At 47.5% G+C, this 20,096-nt stretch overlaps 1 protein-coding gene across 1 annotated transcript in view; it reads right to left on the bottom strand.

Moving 5' to 3' along the window:
* The window catches only part of CDH13 (cadherin 13), a 984,509-nt gene that overhangs the window by 456,218 nt on the left and 508,195 nt on the right, over positions 1–20,096 (bottom strand). The window contains exon 5 of the mRNA XM_026495318.4: positions 13,834–13,986. Within this exon, the coding sequence (XP_026351103.2) occupies positions 13,834–13,986 (153 nt within the window). The remainder of the gene's footprint in view (positions 1–13,833; positions 13,987–20,096) is intronic.

Raw genomic sequence — 20,096 nt, 5'->3', positions numbered from 1 at the left:
TTCAACGTAAACATACTCCTGCTCTTCAAGAAGAGAGACGAGGACAGTGCGAGAGGCCTGGCCATTTGAGCTCTGCTAGGAAAACCCAACAAACTGCCTCCAACCTTTAAGAGAGAGAATCCCAGGGCGGCCACAGAGGGTCAGCTGAGCGTTTCCTCCCTCTAGTTCTCTCTCTGTCTGCAGCCACACTGCTGGCTGTACTCTCTGTCCCCAGGTTCGGGAGGTGACCATGGCTGGGGCCAAGCTTAAAATCATTTGTCATTTACCAGCTGTGTGACCACGCATAAATTCCTAACCTGCTCTGTGCTTCTATTTCCTCATCTATAAAAGGGGGTATGGTGATAGGCAGAATAATGGCCCCCATTGATGTCCACATCCTAGTGCCTGGAAACTGTGGCCATGTTAGGTTCTAGGCAAAGGAGAGCTGAGGTTGCAAATGGAATTAATGGGCTGATCAGCTGCATTTAAAATAAGGAGGCTATTCTGGATTATCCGGGTGGACCCCATGTAATGGCAGGGTCCTGAAACAGGAGACAGAGAATGGGTGGAGAACCAGAAAGATGTCAGTGTGAACAGGGTTCACCATTGCCAGCTCTGAAGATGGAGGAAGAGGCCACAAGCCAAGGCAAGTGGGCAGCCTCTAGAAGCTGGAGGAAGCAAGGAAACATTCTCTCGAAGCCTCCAGAAGGAACCAGCCCTATTTGCTGCAACCTTGATTTTAGTGCAGTGGCACCAGATTAGACTTCTGGCCTCCAGAATGGTAAGAGAACAGATTTGTTTTGTTTTAAGCTACCAAGTTTGTGAGAGTTTATAATGGCAGAAGCGGGAACAGAGGGATGGAGGTTCCTAACGCACTGAGACAATGTAAGGATCGGAGCCCCTCTGCTCAGGCTCCCCCATGCAGCTCCCTGCACAGTGCTTTGGAGAAGGACCACGCTGGTGAGAGAAGCAGCAAGGAGCTCTGCCTTGTACCCTACCCCTGCAGTCATTCTCTCTTTGCAAAGCCTTTTCCAACTGCTGTTTCACTGACTCAGGAACACTGTGCAGACGAACGTGGGTAGCCCCTGCTCGTGATTGGGAAATGGGGCTTTGCTTCAGGCCTCATTCACCTCTGGGTCCAATGGCATCTCAGTCATTTCAAGGGCACACACATTTAGACTTCCCCGGGAAATCTCCAGGAAAGGAGTACTTATAAACTCCCTTTTGGCACTGACTATGGTCTCAAAAACTCTTAAAATCAGATTATCAACAGACTGCGGAGCTGCCAATTCCTAAGGGATGTGAGGGTAAGTCTAGTCCAGGGCTTGGCAAACCTTTTCTGTAAAGGGGCAGGGAGCAAATCCTTCTGGCTCTGCAAGCCATATTTTGCTGTTGTCATGTGTAGAGTTTATTAGGCTCTGCACTGAAACTCGAACAGAAAATACATTTACAATGAATTGTGAGATGCTAGAACCTGGTTTTCTGGGCCTTTCTGACTGGCTGGCCAAGGCCCCACCTCAGGTCTTTGCCTGTGCTGCACCCCAGGTGTTAGCCACCCACTGAATGTGCACCCCAAGCCAGGTGGCTGCAATCAACTTGGAAAAGCACGGGGCTCTTGTCCTGACTTCTTACTGTTAAACGTGGTCAATGCGGTCTGGGATCCTGTGAATGTTGTTTGACCTGCTAAGTCATCGTTGGGTGAGGATGCCTTCTCACTAAATTCTCAGGCCTCTGTCACTTTATTCCACCTCCGGGGTGCCTGCTCTGGCAGGGTGAGCCAGGCTCAGTCTGGCCCCAGCCGCGGGCAGGGAGGGAGCACCCCTGCGTGACAGAGCACAGTCGAGTCATCTTTCCAACGCGGCACCAGAAAAGATGGCCTTTGCTTAAAGAGGGCTATTATGCAAACTTCTGCACCTTCGGAAGCAAGAAAAATAATATGGAAATGATCTTTCTGCGCCTAATGCCTCACTGCGAAATAAAGATAAGCCTTCTTCATAATAAAGATCTTAAGACAGATGCCAATCAAACGAATCGAGAGCTAACAGCTCCAGCCAACAGTGTTTAATAAATAATCTTGAGATAGCACACTGATAAACCCCCATAGAAAACAAAACTAAAAGCTTGGAATTTTAACAAAGAATGTTCATTTGGCCTGGAGACTGAGCCAAACTCAGGGAAGGACCAGCCAACACACAAAGCACTCCACACGTGGATTCGGAGTAAAGCAAAGTCTCCAGCTCACTCTCGTCTACAAGGGAGCTTTAATGCTGAGCTCAGGAAAGGCAGGGCTTTATCTTTTATCTCTTTCTCCCAGTGCCTCGTAGGTGCTGGGTTCTCAACAAATGAATGCATTTTTTAATTAATTTCTATTTCATGGCAATTAGTATGTTATTATTGACTTGTTCAAATAAATCTTCCCGAAATGCAAATCGGATGTCACTCCCTTGCTGAAAACCCTCCTAGGCTTCCTTAGAAAAAAATCCAAGCTCCTTACCCTACCCTGAAAAGCCTGGCAGGACCTGGCTCCCAATTCCTGCTACAATCCATCTCAAAGTTCAGTTAATGTGCTCACTATGAGTCTGGAAGCCTCTCCTGGGTCTTCCTGGGTGAGAATATTCTTTATCTGATCTGTGCCGCTCTGGCTTCAGGGACCCGGAGACAGGACTTGCTACCTCCCACTCATCCTTTGTGGGCAACCAAAGCAGTCCTTGCCAAATCCAAATCTGATGATGTCACTTTCCAGCCTAAAATCCTCTAACATCTGCCTGTCACCTACGGGTATTATGTCTAAGCTCATTCTTTAGCACATGGGTCCTGCCTTCTCCCCCTGTCATGTTCCTTTCGTGTCTCCCACGGGAACCCTGCTCTCCAGCTCCTCTGGAGGTGTCTTAAGCCCTTTCTTCTGTCCCCCACCCTGGAACACTCTTCCTGACCTGTCCCCCTCCCTGTCACTTGGCTAACTCCTTATTCGCAAGCACCTGCTTTTTTATGTCATCTCCTCTGGAGGGCTGTTCCTGACCCCTGCCCTTGCCCTAGGGCGATGACCCCAGCCAGACCATGAGCTTTACAAGGACAGGAGCAGTATCCCTTGCTGTGGTGCCCCAACGACAAACACAGACCTCTTGCCTATTCAAGCTTGATGAATATTGGAGCTAATGAACCATGGTCTATCTTCAGCCCCTCTAAGAGGCCAGCCCCGTGCCGGTGCTGGCAGGTCAGGGCGTGCACGTTTGTCCTGTGCATTCTAAGATGTTGAACAATATCTCTGACCTCCACCCACTCAATGCCAGTGGCACCACTCCCCCAGGTTGTGATAACCAAATATGTCTCCAGACATTGCCAGATGTCCCCTGGGGAGCACAATCACCCTGCTGATTGTGGCTGACAGTGTGGTTGAGAACCCGTGCTAGCAAGGACACTGGAGAGGTAAGGACAGCATTCCTGCCCTCAGACTTCGCATCAGGCCTGCCCACAAACGCCATCTCCCACCCTGGCCTGCCAGGGCCACGCAGTGTCTCGTATCCTTCTCTGTATGTTTAATCTGCTCCATTTTTATTCCCTGTACTTACAACCACTGACATGCTATATACTCACTAATTTCTGTTTACTGACAGAGTTCTATAAAGCAGGAACTTGTTCACAGCTCTGTCCCTGGCACCTTGAAAGGGCAGCTGTCACTAATTCGGCATCCTGCCAACGTGGGCTGAATCAGTCTTGTGGTTGATCTGGATCCTGCGTGCTGGGGCTGCTGGGTGTGTCCCGGCCCAGACACCAATGCATCCTTTTTGCGGTCCCAAGGTGCCTTTCCACAGGCGCTGCCCCACTTCCCTGCACCTCTCTTGGCTGGAAGAGAAACTCTACCGGCAAAAGCGTGTGCTCCTCCTTGCTCCTGTTTACCCTGGGGTTCTGCGCACAGATTCTCTCCATTTCAGATCTGTAGCAGTCAACCAGTCTGCCCCAGTTAAACAGCAAGTGGCAGGTCGGCCAGAACTGAGGTGGGTTATGGGTAACCTGGAGGTTGGCCGCTCCGCAGTGCTGGATGAGGGCGTGACTTATATTTGCATTAATCTCCCGTCACGAGAACACCCAGCTTTCAACCTGCTCAAGGGGAACTCAGTCCCCAGTATGATATTATCCCCCAGTATTTCTCGGGGCGTCCAAAGCTGGTTTCATAGGGGCTCCCGATCAATGTCATCTTCTTCCCTTTCATTCTTCCCACCAAGTGGGCCACTTGAGGGCACTTCACCATGGTCATCCACCCCCTAATTGTCAACCCTTCCTACGCCAAAGTGCTGTCCAGGTCTCAGGGGAGGGGGCTGGGATGGCTCTCTTCTGAATTACATCATCCTTTGTCACTTGGCTTCATAGCCACAGTGCTTGAACCTAGAATTTTACCCTTTTGTAATTGGTGTAATTAGCTTCTGGTCCTCACCTCCAATTTTGCACAGTGCCTCATAAAAAAAAAAAAAAAATTCCCATCATTTTCTGCCCACTAACCCAAGAATATCAAGCTTACTTTAAGGAGCCAGAGGAGGGGCACAGTCTATTCTGGTCTTCTCGTTTGTGTTTCTTTCTTCCTTGTCCATGCCCCTGAACAAACTCCTTCCCTCCCCAGCTTTTACCAAATGAAAAAAAAAAATCTTCATGCCAATCGATGACTGCAGAGAGTGGGGCAAGGAGTGGTGGGAGCTAGCAAGCATGTTTTATCTGTGTCTGCAGGATCTGGTCCCAGAGGGATTGGCTGCCATGCCTGCTGTAGAGGGATCACAAAACATGGGTAATGGATTTTGGGCACTGGGAGTCAGAGCTGTGGGACAATTATTAATTCGTTCTTATTTGTAAACTTAGTAGTTTAGAGTAAATGGGTCTAAAGGCTCTTGCTGTTGTGATATACTGTGATTCTTCATCTGTAAAGAACAAATGCCACCAACCCATGTGGAAAGGGGGCCACGCTGAACGGACTTGGCTGTTGTGAGACACATGAAGAGAGACGGGAAGCTTTGTTGTCACACGTCTAGCGTTCTGTGAGTGTGTGCGGGTGCAGTGTGCGGGGCCCCGCCAGCAGAGGCGCAGGCCGAGGGGCATTGGGATTGCCCACCTGCCAAGACGCAAGTTGCCCTTCTTCTGAGGAATTTGTGCAAATGAGGTCTAGGAAAGCATGTTACACAGCCCTGAGTGAGGAAGCATCTTTGCTTAGTGGACCAAAGAAACAATCAGGCAGGAGCACCCCAACCCGGGGACGCGGCGGGCTCAGCGATGTTGCTTAACCTCTTCATGCCTCAGCTTCGCCAGCTGCTCCTGGCAGATAAGACTGGGGTGCAAAATGAAGTGCTTGGAAATATGAAGAGCGGAACCTGAAGGAGCCAGATGAGATGCTTGAGGGTACTGGGGTGCGGAGAGGCGGCGACCAAATTCTGAATTCGGGATTTATTTTGTCCTAAATGTAGTCACAAAACAACCTGTTCATTTGTTTATCCGATTCTGGTTTTCTGCATTTTGGTTTTTTAAGTGCTTGTGTCCAAAGAGATGCCAGAAAGTAGTTTGCTTCCGATGTTCGCTCAGAGTCAAGCAGCTGACTGAGGGGAAGGAAGACCTTCGATTTTCTGCTTGCTCGTTGGTGTTAGAAACTCCTCCGTGTACTGTCTCAGTTGAGATTCGCAGCAAACCTACCTGGTTGGGGTGATTATCCCCAATGGTTTGAATAAACTGGGTTACAGGTGGGTTAGATTAATCCAGCGGTTCTCCAACTTGGCTTCACAATGGAAACACCTGGAGTTTTATAAACGCACTGATGCTTGGTCCCACTCCAAGACATGCTGATTTAATTGGATTGGAGAGCAGCTTGGGCATCAGGAGTGTTAAAATCTCCCCAGAGGGTTTAAATGTGCAGCAAAGTTTGAGGACTACAAATAACCTCCTCGAGGCTTACAGATGTAATAAGACAGAAACGCCCGTTCTGCTGACCCCAGAGCCAGCTCTTCCTATCAGGAATTATCTTCTCCCGTACCTGCTCAAATATTCTGAGGACACTTTCATCTCTGGCCTAAAAGGATGGTTTCTGAGAAATAAGCAAACACTCCGTCACGTGGCATTTAACCATCATCTGACGTCTAGACAGGATGGAGCAAAGCAGCCTGGAACAATCTGCCTGGCTCCCAGGAACCATTACCGAAACAAAAACAGGGCAGCTTTGAAGAGTACGAACTGGATTTGGGGGGCTTTCACATGGCGGACCAGAGCACCTGGAGAAATAGGAACGTTTAAGGCACAAATGGCTTCCGCCAGCAGGACCATAAGGACCCGGCTCCAAGGCCACCATCCGGGATGCAAATTAGCTGTCCAGCCAGCCAGCTGCAGTGATGGTACGGCTCAGGAGCGTACTGAGAGCTGGGCCGGGCCACTCAGACAATGCGAGCTCCAGAACCTCCCGGAGGGCTTGTCCACACCAACTGCGGGGGCCAGAGTTCTGGGGGTGGGCCCCAGAATGTGCGTTTTTAACCAGTTCCCAGATAATGGGGCGGGTCTGGGGGCCACACCTAGAACACCGCCCATGTAAACAGTCCCTTCTACAAAGACACACACGGTGGTACTGACACCCAGCTATTTGTGAGCTGAGTGCCTAGCAACGACTTTCAGCTCTGTTTCACCTGCAGGCAGCTTCCCCCGCAGAACGGGTATGGGAGGTGACAGCTCCCTGCTCAGGAACACTTAGCCAGTGGCCGTACTGAGCACTTCTCTTGTACATCCCACTTACCAACTGCAACACAGCCAGAGCGTGATCCTGCCGTCTTACTGTCCAACCGTAAAGACAAGAAAACGAGAAAGAGTTAAATACCCTGCCAAAGGTGACGTGGGAAATGGCTGGTATTCACCCTTTGTTCACCTGTAAAAATGGCAATTTCATATAGTTCCTATGACAGCAGAATCAAAATTCTAACCTCAGTAGGTCCAATTCCAGAGCCTGAGCTTTTAACCCATGTTCTTGGTCTCCTCCCAATCAAGGCTCTTTCCAAGGCCACATTCATTATTGATTGACAGGCCCACAATAGGGACAGAAGTTCAGATCAGAGGTGTGAAGCCACACAGTCTCCTGGACACGTGTTGCTGACCTGCCCTCGGACAGCCATGCCGATCACTGACCGTCTCCTCCCTGGAATAAAATGGTACCAATGATGTGGCCGAGGCTGTAGATGTCAACACAGCCACGAGCCCCTTGCTAGCTTGGCAAGAGTCCTTCATATGACCCAGGTTCTTCCCTGCAGACATCCCGGCATTAAACTTGGCAATGGAAGTGGGACATGAGGCAGCGTTCTGCTTTGGGATCTAAGGTTCAGAGAGCATGCTGTCAGAATCCCTCCACCCTTCTGGGCAGCCACGCAGACTTGCTACCGCCCAGTTCTGAGCATCATAGGAGCCGAGGGGCAGGAACAGGTGGCAGCAGCAATGGCTCCTCTGGAACAGTGGTTCTCAGCCGGGGGGCAGTTTTGCCCCTATGGGATGATTAACACTATCTGGAGACATTTTAGACGGTTAAGCCTGGGATCAGGGGTGCTATTAGGATCCAGTAGTTCGAGACCAGCGTGTTTCTAAACACCCTGCACTGCACAGGCCAGCCCCCGTGACAAAAAATTATCCAGCCCTGAATGTCCACAGTGCCAAGGCTGAGAACCCTTGCTCTACGACAGTATCATCCATAGCTGGGTATTTCCTGTAGCAGCACCGCTGGTCGTGTCCCATGTGAGCCAGGTTATTGGGTCCCTTTGGCATTTATATAAGCTCCCTGTACCCTTTGATAAATCCCTTTATACACAAGTTGGAGGGATTTTGTGGATTACAACCAAGAATCCTGTCTAGGAAAGATGGCCATGAGGGTGATCAGATGTAACTTGTCCCTACATTTGCGGGCCGGGGGTGCATTCCAAGCACAAATCTTATCAAGGGCAGTGCAATCCTATCAAGTAATGCAGGCATGATCCACGTATACCATGGTCATTGTTATAAACAGATTAATCACCTAAATAACTCTCCGATCTGGGTAAATCTACATGTCTCGGTTCTCTTACAATCGCTAATGTTATGATACACGTATTTCCACTTGACGGCAGCATTTTTCACTTTAATGTATTTTCTGCCAAGTTGTCTTGGAGCTACCTCTGGGTTAGAGCTAGGGCAGAGCCACATGAGTGAAACAAAACACAGCGGCAACCTTCTTCCTGCCATGTGGACTCCAACTTTATGGCCACAGTCTTCACTACAAAGTCAAAATGTATCCAAGAAACTGGCTTGAAGGAGAGCAAGTCATATTCCAGAAAATGTGAACAAATATTCAGAAGGAGACGATGAAACCCTGCTCATGTACTGAAGACAAGAACACAGGTCGTTCCAGTAACTGGCTCTATAATTGGGCACGATAACGTTATTAAGCTCATCTTTGTGAAAATTAAATGAGATCATTTAGGTATTTAGCACAGAGCCTTGACACATGGTAGATGTTCAATAAACATTAACACCAACATTAATAACAAGAATGTATCTTGGGAACCACTTTGGCCCTCAGCTAGCACATCCGTGAAGGCAAGATAATAACGCAGTTTCATAGGTTTGCGTACCTAGTACTCTAGAGAGCTCTTGGGCACCTAATGGGTGCCCAGTAATTGCTAGTTCTTTCTTGCCTTTTCTCCCACTCAGCTCTGACTTCCCCTTCCTCTGTACGTCTCGCAGAAGTGGACAAGAGAACAGGGTGAATATGTCCTGCCCAGGACACCTGCCCACTAAGATGGCCTTAATCCTGTTTTGCCCCCTACCATCCTGTTGAACCCAGCCCAGACCGTCTACTGGCTCCCCAACCTGCCTACCAGACTCTGTCCTCCACTCTACTCCTGTCCTGTCATATCGACAAATTCGCAGCCAGCAGATTATATTCACAGTGTGAGGGAATCATTACCACCTGCTAATATTTTTATAGAATTTCATAAACTTGGTCATTCATGAATCATTTACAGTACTTTATTCCAATGAAGAGTTCACAAATCACTCAAATGCTGGCAAAATGCATAATAATGAGTAATATTTCAGGAGGCTTTGCATTAATATGTCAGCTTCCGATACTGCAAGAGCTAAATTATTTTACCAGGTGCCACTTTGGGTCAGAAGCTTGGGAAGCCCTTTGGGGGCTGGGGTAGGGAGAGTGGGCAGGTGGCAGTGGGTCATGGACAAAGATGGGATTTAGGAAGGTATTGATTATCCAGCCAATCACACCCCCTTTCTAGCCCCACTAAGGGGAGTTCCTGGCAAAGAAGGCTGGGGACATGCAGATTAAGTATCGGATTCTAACTGAGGGTAAAATTGGAAGAAGTATTTCTTAGTGGTTGGAAGCTTCGGGCTTTGGAGGTGGAGAGAAGTGGATACGGACCCCAGATTCTATACACACCAGCTGCGAGACCTTACAAAAGTTATTTCACAGTTATTTGCTTATCTGTAAAATGGTGTTAACATCTACTTCGTAAGTCTCCTAGGTGAAATGAGTTAAATAAGAGAGCGTGTATGAAGTATTTAGCGCGGTATCAGCCATGTAGTGTTCAATAAACAGTAGCTTAAATGATGATAAAAATTCGGGGGCCCAAGGACCAATTATCCCTGGTTATTTCAAACTGTGCAAATCCCCAAGGCTTAGTTCTGAATGCTTTCCTGTTGGGCTTGGGAAGTAGCAGTTGACTTGCACGTGAGGAGCCCTTAACTTTAAAATAAACACCACCAACAATGGAGCGATTATGATGGAAATTCATTCTCCTGCAGGCTCGCAGCTTCTCAGAACTTGCCAGAGGGGAAATGAAAAATGTGGGAATTGGGAGGACCCAGCTCTTGAAAGAAATCTGTTTGCTACCAACCACAATGACTACTGTGAACACAATGGATCTAAAGGCTACTAGGATAGTAGATTCTTTCTAAATAGGTGCCTGAAACGGACAGGAGTTGCAACTTTCCTGTGCCCAAAGTGTATTAAAAGAGTAACCCAGTAAATCTAGAAATAGAAGAGCCAAACAGAGGGTGACAGGGACATTCCTCAGCAAGGACAGGAAGGAAATGGGACAAAGAGGAATCCGGGAGCAAGCAAGAGGGGGGCGGGGTATGGTGTTAGAAACCGGAGCCCTGAGGCTAGTGAAGAGTGGCTCAGGGCCAGGCTGCTGTTGGGCTGTTGCACCCTGGTGCTCTTTTAAGACCCTGCATTCTCACCAGGACCAGCATCTCTCTACTGGGCACGTGCAGCCCTGTGCCCAAGCCGCATGATGAACAAGGCACCGCGTCCCAGGAGATCACCTGCACAATGGTGAGGAGTTTAAAGCAGTCTGTTGTGAAATAAAGCCCGGGCTTTAAAACGAAAGCTACATGAAGGTTGGGAACCTGGTGTGTCTGGTTTCCCACCAGATTCCCCTAACACCTTGGAGGGAGCACCTCACTCCAGTGAATTCAATAATGAATCAATATGTTATGAAACTATAAAATAAACTCAAGATCACCCATGGAAAGTTAACACTTAATCTGGGCAGGCTGGGCTACAACCTCCCTTGCCCATCATTAATCTCTTGCTCATGTGGTAAGATCATACAGTGCTCACGGTGTTTCTGGCATCATCCTAACTCTTAACACATATTAACTTATTTAATCCATTAAAATCCTGTAAGATCAGTATTATTATCATTCCCATTTTACAGATGAGAAAGTTGAGACAGACCCCCTGCCCATGTTCCCACAGCTAGTCCGTGATATCTGAATGCAGCAAATGTGGCCACGTGCAAAATTATCTTTTTAATTGCTACGATACTACATGCTTCACTTTAAGGAAAAAATATGAGAAGCTCCAAGCTACAGACCAGGCTCTATTTTACTCACTGATGAACAACTGCGAGTTGGTGAAAGCTAGCGATTTTAGCTTTTATAATCCTTAGAGGTGCTAGTACTGATGAGGGAACGGAAGGCAAGCTGAGGACAAAGCAGAAACTGACACCCCGCAACCCCCCCCCCCAATGGGATGTATGTGACATTCCTCAGGCACCCTGGCTGCCCTAAAGGACAAAGAAATAGTTAAGCTGTAGATACCACAATCGTGCAAGACCTAAGTCCCCGTCAGTTTACAAATGTCTTAGCAGTTTACAAGAATGAAGCATTTCTATCACTAACCTAGCTTCCAGAAGGGAATGTAGATAACAACTAAATGTCCTTATAATCTGCAGCCTCCAGGAAGTTCCCAACCATCTTAATGTTAATGCCTTGCTAGAGGGAAAAACAACTTAACTTGACAATGGCAAGGCCTCTGGTATCCTGTAAGTCTTCTTTAACATATGAAAGTATTTCCTCAACCTCCCTTTTTCCTTACCTTCCCCCAACCCCATAGTATATAATCAGCCACCTCTCACAACCCCAGTGCAGCAGCTCTTTCTGCCCACGGGTCCTGTCCCCGTGCTTTAGTGCTTGAATAAACCACCAACTTTGCACCAAAGACGCCTCAAGAATTCTTTCTTGGGCGTCGGCTCCAGACGCAACCCCACTGAACCTCGGGAGTATTCGGTGTCCTCATCAGTACTATACCCGTTTCATAAGATCAGAGAGAGTTAAGTGGGTTGCCCAAGGTCACACAGCTCAGTAAGTAGCAGTACTGAGCCTCAAAGGGCAATTTGCTACACCCCGAGCTCTGAAACTAAGAAATTATAACATGTATCCGTACACGACAGGCATGGAAGGAGACGAGGCCGTGCACCTGTGGGCTAATGCTGGCTTTTCCCACAGCAGCTGGACCCTGACAGCAGCCTCGTTACATCTGGTTGCTGTTGAGGTCACCACTTTCCGAGGGAGCAACATTCAGTTTCTAGAATAACCAGATCCCCAGGTGTATACTAAGGACGCTCTGCTCACCCTTTGGTGATTTCGGACAGACGGTCCCCCTGCAGATGCTCGCAGCACCTACCCTTTGGCAAAGGTGCACAGCGGGGTCTGGGAGGCCCCCTCCTGTTCCCCAGACCCAGGAGCCTCGGGCACATTGTCCGGTGTGAGATCTGCTGGCAGACAGGGTTCCAGCACCTTCCCTGGGCAGCTTGTATTTGTCCAGTACTTGAATTCCTCCAACACCCTCACACTGTGTTCTCCACCCTGGAAACTCAGAGCAATCCGATAGGGAGGTGAGTGTGACTCACATTTTATGGACGGGATCGTGAGGCCCAGAGCTTACATGGTCTATCCCAAGGTCAACAACTCGGGCTGACAGGGCAGGCGAGATCCCATGGTACCTGTTTCCCAGCCAGAACACTTACTTTTCAATGCAGTGTCTCTCCACCCTCTGTCTGCAGTAAAGGGACAGCACACCGGTTTGAGGGAGAGGCAGTAGTGTTGCTAACGTGGGATTGGATTATTCTCATGTGGTGTTTTGACCAAGAAAACCAGAGATGCTAAATCTTGTCCTTATAAATTGACGACCACCAATCCTGATCCTGAGAAGTGCACAGGCCCGGGCCATGATGACAGAAGACAAACATTGTTGACTGAGCCTTGTTCCCACTGAGCCTTGTCCCCTGCAAGCTGCCTGCTTGCAGCTCAGTGCACTGCGCCCAATGGAGGGCTTTTCCTGAAAATGGCTGGGAATTCCATCTCATTCCTCAAAGAATGAGCTCACTACCCTCAGAGGCCTGGATCCATAACACAGGCAGTGAAAGGGAACTCTTGGGGGTTGTTGTAGAGAAGGGAGACGACTGACCTCCAGCCCATATGAGATTTAGTGCTCACACCAATATCTGTTTGCCACTGCTTTGGTCTGTCTGTCCCGAATGGGTGCCCACTTCTGAAACTATTGTTTTACAAAAAGACTTTTATTTCTCCATAAAAAAGTAACTTGAGGGGCAACTGAGTGGCTCAGTCAGTTCAGCATCCTACTCTTGGTTTCAGCTTTGGTTATGATCTCAGGGTTCTGGGATTGAGCCCCGCGTTGGGCTCCGTGCTCAGCAGCGAGTCTGCTTGAGCTTCTCTCTCTCTCTCTCTCTTTGCCTCTCCCTCTGCCCCTCCCCCTGCTCACTCTCTCTCTTTCTCTCTAAAATAATAAATAAATCTTAAAAAAAGTAGCTTAAGTGCTTTGTAGAAAAATCAGAAAAACAAAGAAAAAGTCAATAACACCCAAACACAACCATTAAGACTTTGATTTTTCTTCCATCATGTTTCTTCACCAATCTACACCCGTCGTGAAATGTGCAAACACTCAATCTGCATGGAGGCTACCATATGTGTTTGTGTGTCTGTTTCCACTCGATATTTGAATTTCTCCCATATAACTAGAACTTCTTCAAATATATTTTAAATGGTTGTTCAAAACCTTGCAAAATTGTGCCATAATTTGACCACTACCCCATTGCTGGATATTTAGCAAAATTGACTCCATTTTAAGGGTCATATCTTGCTATAACCTCATTGGACAAAAATCTAAATTCCTCATTTCCTTAGGACAGACTTCTAAAAGTACAACGATCCCATCCAAGGGTTCACACCTTTTATAGCTATTTATAATTGAGCTGGTTTTTGGAAAAGCCAAAGCTGCCCTCATGGTTCTGACCTCCTCTGAGATCCCCCAAGGGTCCCCCTTCTTGGTCTCCAGTGCCCAAAGTCTCACAGAGGCCTGCAGGCTCTGTTGATGAGAAAGAGGCCCCCACTGTTACCCTGTTGGGGTTCAACGCCACTCGGCTTCCACAGAGACACACTTAAAGCCGCACAGCCCTGGGTTTGATGAAGCACAGAAATAACGAGCTCAGCGGGAAGACAATAGTCTTGGAAAAGCCACATGTCTGCGTGCAGGGTGGGCACTCGAGGACTACTCACTTGATAAGTAGCGATCATTTCTCTGTCCAAGGTCCGTGTCACGGAGACGCTACCCGTGTTCTCATTGATTCTGAAAATTCCTTTAGGCTCTTGATCCACTCCCTTTCCGGTGAGCCGGAACTTGGACCCTTCCGGTCTGTCACTATCGACTACCTGGTCAGAGAAACAGAACGACATTTAAGGCTCTGGCTGGAACACAGACAAAGCACATTTTCAGCATAGCTCGGTGACCAATCCACTAATCATAGGTGCCAACACAGAGCGGCCGGATAAACTTGACTAAGGCAGCTTCACCAAAAATAGCATCATTGCTTAACACCTTTCATCCTGACGTGCAAATCTTTTCAGCTTACAGCTGGGGAAGCTTACCAGCCTGGGGGTAGGGGGATGGACTTGGAGGGATGGATCTAGGAGAGAAATCACTCAAGGACATTCAAGATTGGACATTTTTATTGTTATTCTCAAGAAAGAGATTTTTTTTTCTTCCTGTAAGCTAGACCAAATAGAGAATGGGGAAAAAATGAGTGGGTAATCCTGTAGTGGGCAGGCATTGACCGAAGTTCTAACTAGTTACAAAACTCAGTCATCAACAATGCCACCTGTACCTTTGCTTCTGTGGAGTAGGCACGGTGCTCAGGAAGCATTTTACACATATTTGCACACTTAAAAAACAAACCTCACGACAATGCTGGTGGTAGGGGACATTATCATTCATACTTAATGGGTGAGTCAGCGAGACATAGTGAGATGAAGCCCTGGTCGCTACTAAAGAGATGAAGACGGGATTCAGAACCCACCATCCGTATCTATAGGGACATTGCTATGCAACGCTGACACTGCTGAATTTAAGATAATTCCCTACAGGTTGTCAGCCTTGATGTGACATTTGAAGAGAATTCAGATGATACGATCGAGGAAGATCGGTCTAGGCAGAGGGAATAGTGCAGACACAGATAGTAAGCAGGCAGGGGGAGAGCCTACACAACTCCAGAACCTGGGAGTCATTAGCGTGGTTTGAGTGAGGTTGAGGGGTAATTGGGAACCAAACTATGGTGGTTGTTTTTTTTCTTTCAAACTATGTTTTTTTGTTTTGTTTTGTTTTTAATAGCGTTTGAAGATTCCCAGCTAAAGAGAGAACCATTATTTGCATGAATTGGTTCTAGAGTTTGTCCAAGGATTCATGTATATTTAATGTCACTTTATCATCCATATCTGTGAAAACGAATTCGATGGTAACAATTTTTTCCCCCGACGGTAATAATTTAAAGGTCACAACCGCAGTAGACATTCAGGACAGATAGCTAGATGAAAGCTGATACTGACCCAGCTGTAACCAATTTACAAATGACCAGGCTCCTATTGGAACACTGTCACCGGTACCTGGAGGGTTTCCAGGGACAGGACAGGAAATGGGCCTTCTGGTGGAGTCAGCCTCCCTCAGAGGCCATTGCTGTGGGCGCCAAGCTTGCAATTCCGATGTCTGCCACCAAGTGGCAGTGGTGCCTAAGGCAGCATGACCTTCATGCCCAGGTTCCTCTGCTGTGACCAGTTGAGGCAGAGCCTGACACAGTTCCATACAGCAATGTTGGTTGTTTTTTTTTTCTTCCTGATTTAAAATTTTACTTAAATACATTGAGAGTTTTGATTAAACACCAATTATCCCTGTTTGCATTTTTAAGATTAACATAAAATATCATTTAAAGCAAGACTAAAAATAAGGCATGTGATATCTTCTGATGAAAAGAGTTTTTAATCACTGCTTGACTTGATTTAATCCAACTGACATTCTCCCCATGACCCACTCCCTCCTGCTTGGGGCTCCATGAGGTCAACAGCCTCAGCCTGTTGGGATCACCCTGGGATCCCAGTGCCTGGCGCAGTGCCTGGCACACAGCAGGAACCAGTTCCAATGTCTGTCTAACATAGAACACCACTGTTCAGGCAGACGTAGGCCCTAGTCCTAGCTTAGCCCATGGTCAGCTCTGGGACCTGGAACATGGTTCCTTGCCTTCTTGGCTCTCCATTTCCTCATCTATAAAATGAGGAAAACACCCTTCGTGCCCCAGGGTTGCTGAGCGTTTAATGAGATAGTGTGTGCAAAGTGCACTTCTTGGCACTTCTTGGCTATGAATTGTAGCTAATGATTATCATACTGAGTAATAATCACAACAAAATCACACCGACACACCTTCGTTGTCATAGGATAAGACAGAGACTTCCAGGCATAAAAAAAAGCATCTTAACCATAATACTAAAAAAGAACCCCTTTCTAAGAGAGCAAATTTCCTTTTAAAACACAAGACTCACAAACATCTCTGGTTTAAGAGAAGTGCTCTGGAAACAGGTTTACTGTGGGAAGGGGCTGCCAACCAAAACCCGATTTCTTTGTCACCTCCCTGTTTACTTGTCCCTCCTTCCCCATTTTACCACTTCAGCCCAACTGTGGATTAAAACCTCTTCCTCTTGCTCCCCTAAGCACTTAAGGTAGGCAAGTCCTCCCTAAAGGACATATTAAGTCAGGAGACAGTCTGACGGGAAATGAATATGGAAATTGACATGAGCTCTGGTGCTCCCAGGAATGGACTTCTGACCCTATCTGTGTCCCAGACACAGCTCACTGGTGAAGACCTGCCAAGGGAAGTCTTCTGTGCTCTGATCTCCTTTCTGGACACTTTCCTGCTCAGAAAGTGCTGGAAGTATAGCACCCCAGGCTTTCTGGAAGGCATGCAGTGGGAGATGGTCCTGAAGGCTCTACTGGGACAAATATGGACACCCTCCCACTTCTCTGTTTGTCCCATAGCATTGAATTCTGGACCCAGAAATTGCCCCTGGGGTCACCTTTCCTCCTGCCATAAAGGTCAGGTCTGGGTCATTTCTTTGCTCTCAGAGAGCTTGAGCCACCTGACCCCACAGAAGCCGGGGTCTTGGCTGCTGGATTTAAATGACTTCTTCCCAGAGAAGAAGGAAGACCCGCTGTGAGCACCTGCTTCGTGCTGCATGACTCCTCTCTCTCAATATTTCTGTTTCTAAAGACTTGGCTTTTGACAGATCTACTGAATCTGCCTCCTGGTCCTCAGAACCGTGTCCACTTTGAAGGAGGGCCACACCAAGTATGGCACCCGCAGACTAATGAGCATTATGGGGCCACTAGCCCAGGGGTCTCAAGATGTGTTTCCCTGGACCAGCATAGGCATCGCCTTGTTAGAAATGCAAATTCTCAGGCCCCACCCGGAGCTCTGGAATCAGAGCTGGGGATGGGGCTGGTGACATGGGCTTTAACAAGTCCCCTGATAATTCTGATGCACACCCCAGTTTGCGGACCACTGATTTGGACAGATTTCAGCACCATCTATACTCATTATAACTGGTGCTGGTTTCCACTGCTACCGTTTGGAGCATTCTGCTGACAAAAGGCTGGGTCTGTTTGCTACTCCTCTCTAGACCTATTTTAAACATATGACACTATTAGGAACTCTTTAAAAACCTGTTTTCTAGAATGTCAGTAAAGCAGAGTTGCTACTTCCCCAAGACTGACATCTCCAACTGCGTCCAAACACCCCAAGGCTTAGAGAAACCTCAGAGGGGCAAGCGCAGGGTGGGGGTTGCCTTCCAGGGAAACGCCAGGAATCCTGGCTCGGTTTAGATTTAGGAATCACCCACCATCTCTCCGGCTTCTTGTTCCCTCGGTGGGATTTCAGAGGGACCCCAGCCCACTTCAACCTCACTGATCTGGGGAGATAGCAGGTGTGCAATGACCACGAAGCCAAGGAGGCTTTTAGCCACACATCAAACCTATTCCATGCTAATCAAGCGGGTTTCCGGAAGAGCTTTATTACACTGTGTGAGACTGCGGAAAATGGCCCTGTGCTACTCCCTGGCTGTGGCCCCGGGGGGTGGTCCTTTTGTTGTTGTTTAATGTGATGGGATTTAAGAAATCCGGGGCCCTCTTTCTGGTCAGAACAAATCCTGCTGTGAGTCTCTGCTCCTGCAACAGCTGTTAACACCCATTATACCACATAGCAGGGCTTCACAATTAGCTGGTCTTTCCTATTGGTCTTTGTAATTCAGCACTTCTTTTCACAGTGGGATTTTTTTTTTTTTCCCTTTACTTACTTACCCTCTGAGTTTGAATGGAAAAAAACCATAGCTAATGATGAGAAAGAACTCGGGCCCTGGGTACCAACAGCCTGGAAGGGCGTGTGAACAGCCCACAGGCACTTTGCTGCATACCTGGGTAAAGTGACTTCCCAGAGAGCCATGGGGTGGCCAGCACAACAGCTCTCTGGGTGGCATGGCACAGCTGGGACCAGAGTCCTCTGTACCTAAGGAGGCCTGGAGCAGGCAGTGATTGCTTGATCTGAATTGCAAAGGCCGGTCCTGCTGCATATTCCCTACAGATTAGCACATTATGGGCAAACTGAGGCCCTCCTCTGAATCCCCTAAGTCCTGTTCCCACCTCTGTCCTCTAGTTGTGTGTAGTTTTAAGGTAATCTTCCATGAATTTATACATATGCGCACTCATAGAATATACAGCAGTTTTGATTGTTTTTACACAAGTAGGATCATTCTCTACAAATTATTCCACAATTTTTTTTTTCTATCCAATGTGACTGGAATACATTAAAAAAAAGTTTACATATAAACTTTTGGGGGGAATAATTTTACATTTACAGAAATGTTGCAAAGATAGTACAGATTTCCCATTTACCTTTCATCCAATTTCCCCAAATGTTAACATCTTGCATAACACGGTCACAACTACGTGATACGTGACTATGAACTAACCAAGCTCTAGATTTTGTGTATTCAGGTTTCTCTAGATTTTCCACTTCTATACTTTTTCTGATCAAAATCCAGTCCAGGGGCGTCTGGGTGGCACAGCGGTTAAGCGTCTGCCTTCGGCTCAGGGCGTGATCCCGGCGTTCTGGGATCGAGCCCCACATCAGGCTCCTCCACTATGAGCCTGCTTCTTCCTCTCCCACTCCCCCTGCTTGTGCTCCCTCTCTCGCTGGCTGTCTCTCTCTGTCGAATAAATAAATAAAATCTTTAAAAAAAAAAATCCAGTCCAGAACCCCACATGACCTTTAGTCAATGTGGTTTTTAATTTTCATTCTGGTGTCTGTGTGGTTCAGACTCTTGCTTCATTGCACTGACATCAGTCTTTCCCCCATGGAATAGGTATTCTATATATAAATATGACACAGTCACAAACCTTTGTATACCATATTTGCTGAAGAGCTTCTGGCCCTAATCTCCTGTGTCTATACTTGAACTCCGATCTCCACTGGAGAGAGACTTCTGCCTGTTTATTCTAAAGGCCTAGAATGGTACCTAGTGCAATAAGTATTTGCATACTGATTAAGTAAATCAATGTGATCATCACCTCCTCACTGGCCTGCAAGTTTCTGATTTCTTTTTTCTCATCTCCTGTTCTAATTGCTACCAGAATGGGCATTCTAAAATACAAACGCAAATCTCACCATGACAGTTCCCAGCCTAGAACTCATCATGGCTCCCTATTGCTGCCAGGGTCAATTCTCAGGGGCCCTCCTGATGGGTCCGCACCTGATTCTACAATTCTAACTTTGGCCAAACCAACCACAGGCCTTCTGAACTTTGTTGACTTTCTTTGGACCTAGGGCAGCTGGACTCCTGGCCCCCAGCCTGTTGGAGACCCCCTCCTCATCTTCCTGGACTCAGCACCAGGAATTGCCCACTTACTGAAGCTTCTCTTGACCTCCTCTGCCATGCTCCATGAGGATTGAACCTCATCCTCGGAGCTTAGCCCTGCTCACCAGCGAGGTCTATTATAGCAAAGAGAGCAGATGGTCTCCTTGTTGGTGGTGGTGATTGTCCCTTGGGCTATTTATTTCTTATTCTCTTTGAAATTTCCTGGGTCTGGAGCACAGAAGATACTTGATTAAAGCTTGAGTAAAGAAGTGCAACTTTATCTGCAGGTTTTTATAGGATCACAAAATGCTCATAAACCCAAACTCATATATTAAAAATAAGGTCGGTTGTCCTAAACTTTTTTTTTTTTTTTTAATCTGGTCCCTTTACCTGTGCAACACCAAAACCTTTTCATTCCTCTTTTTACAAATCCCTAAAGTTAACTTCCTGGGCAGTGGTAATGCCTCGGAGTCAGGAAGGGGCTTAGAGCCCTCCTCATCCTAATAATCTGCAAAGGTCCCCTTCTGTGGAGACCCCTTGTCTAAGTAGACATTGTGCTTGCTGGCAAAGCAGTTCTAAGACGAATACCCTGG

Source organism: Ursus arctos, unplaced genomic scaffold (assembly GCF_023065955.2).
Source record: "Ursus arctos isolate Adak ecotype North America unplaced genomic scaffold, UrsArc2.0 scaffold_19, whole genome shotgun sequence".
In the NCBI taxonomy this organism is placed as follows: domain Eukaryota; kingdom Metazoa; phylum Chordata; class Mammalia; order Carnivora; family Ursidae; genus Ursus; species Ursus arctos.
Note: the sequence above shows the minus strand (reverse complement) of the source record. Positions and strands in the feature narration are given on the sequence as shown.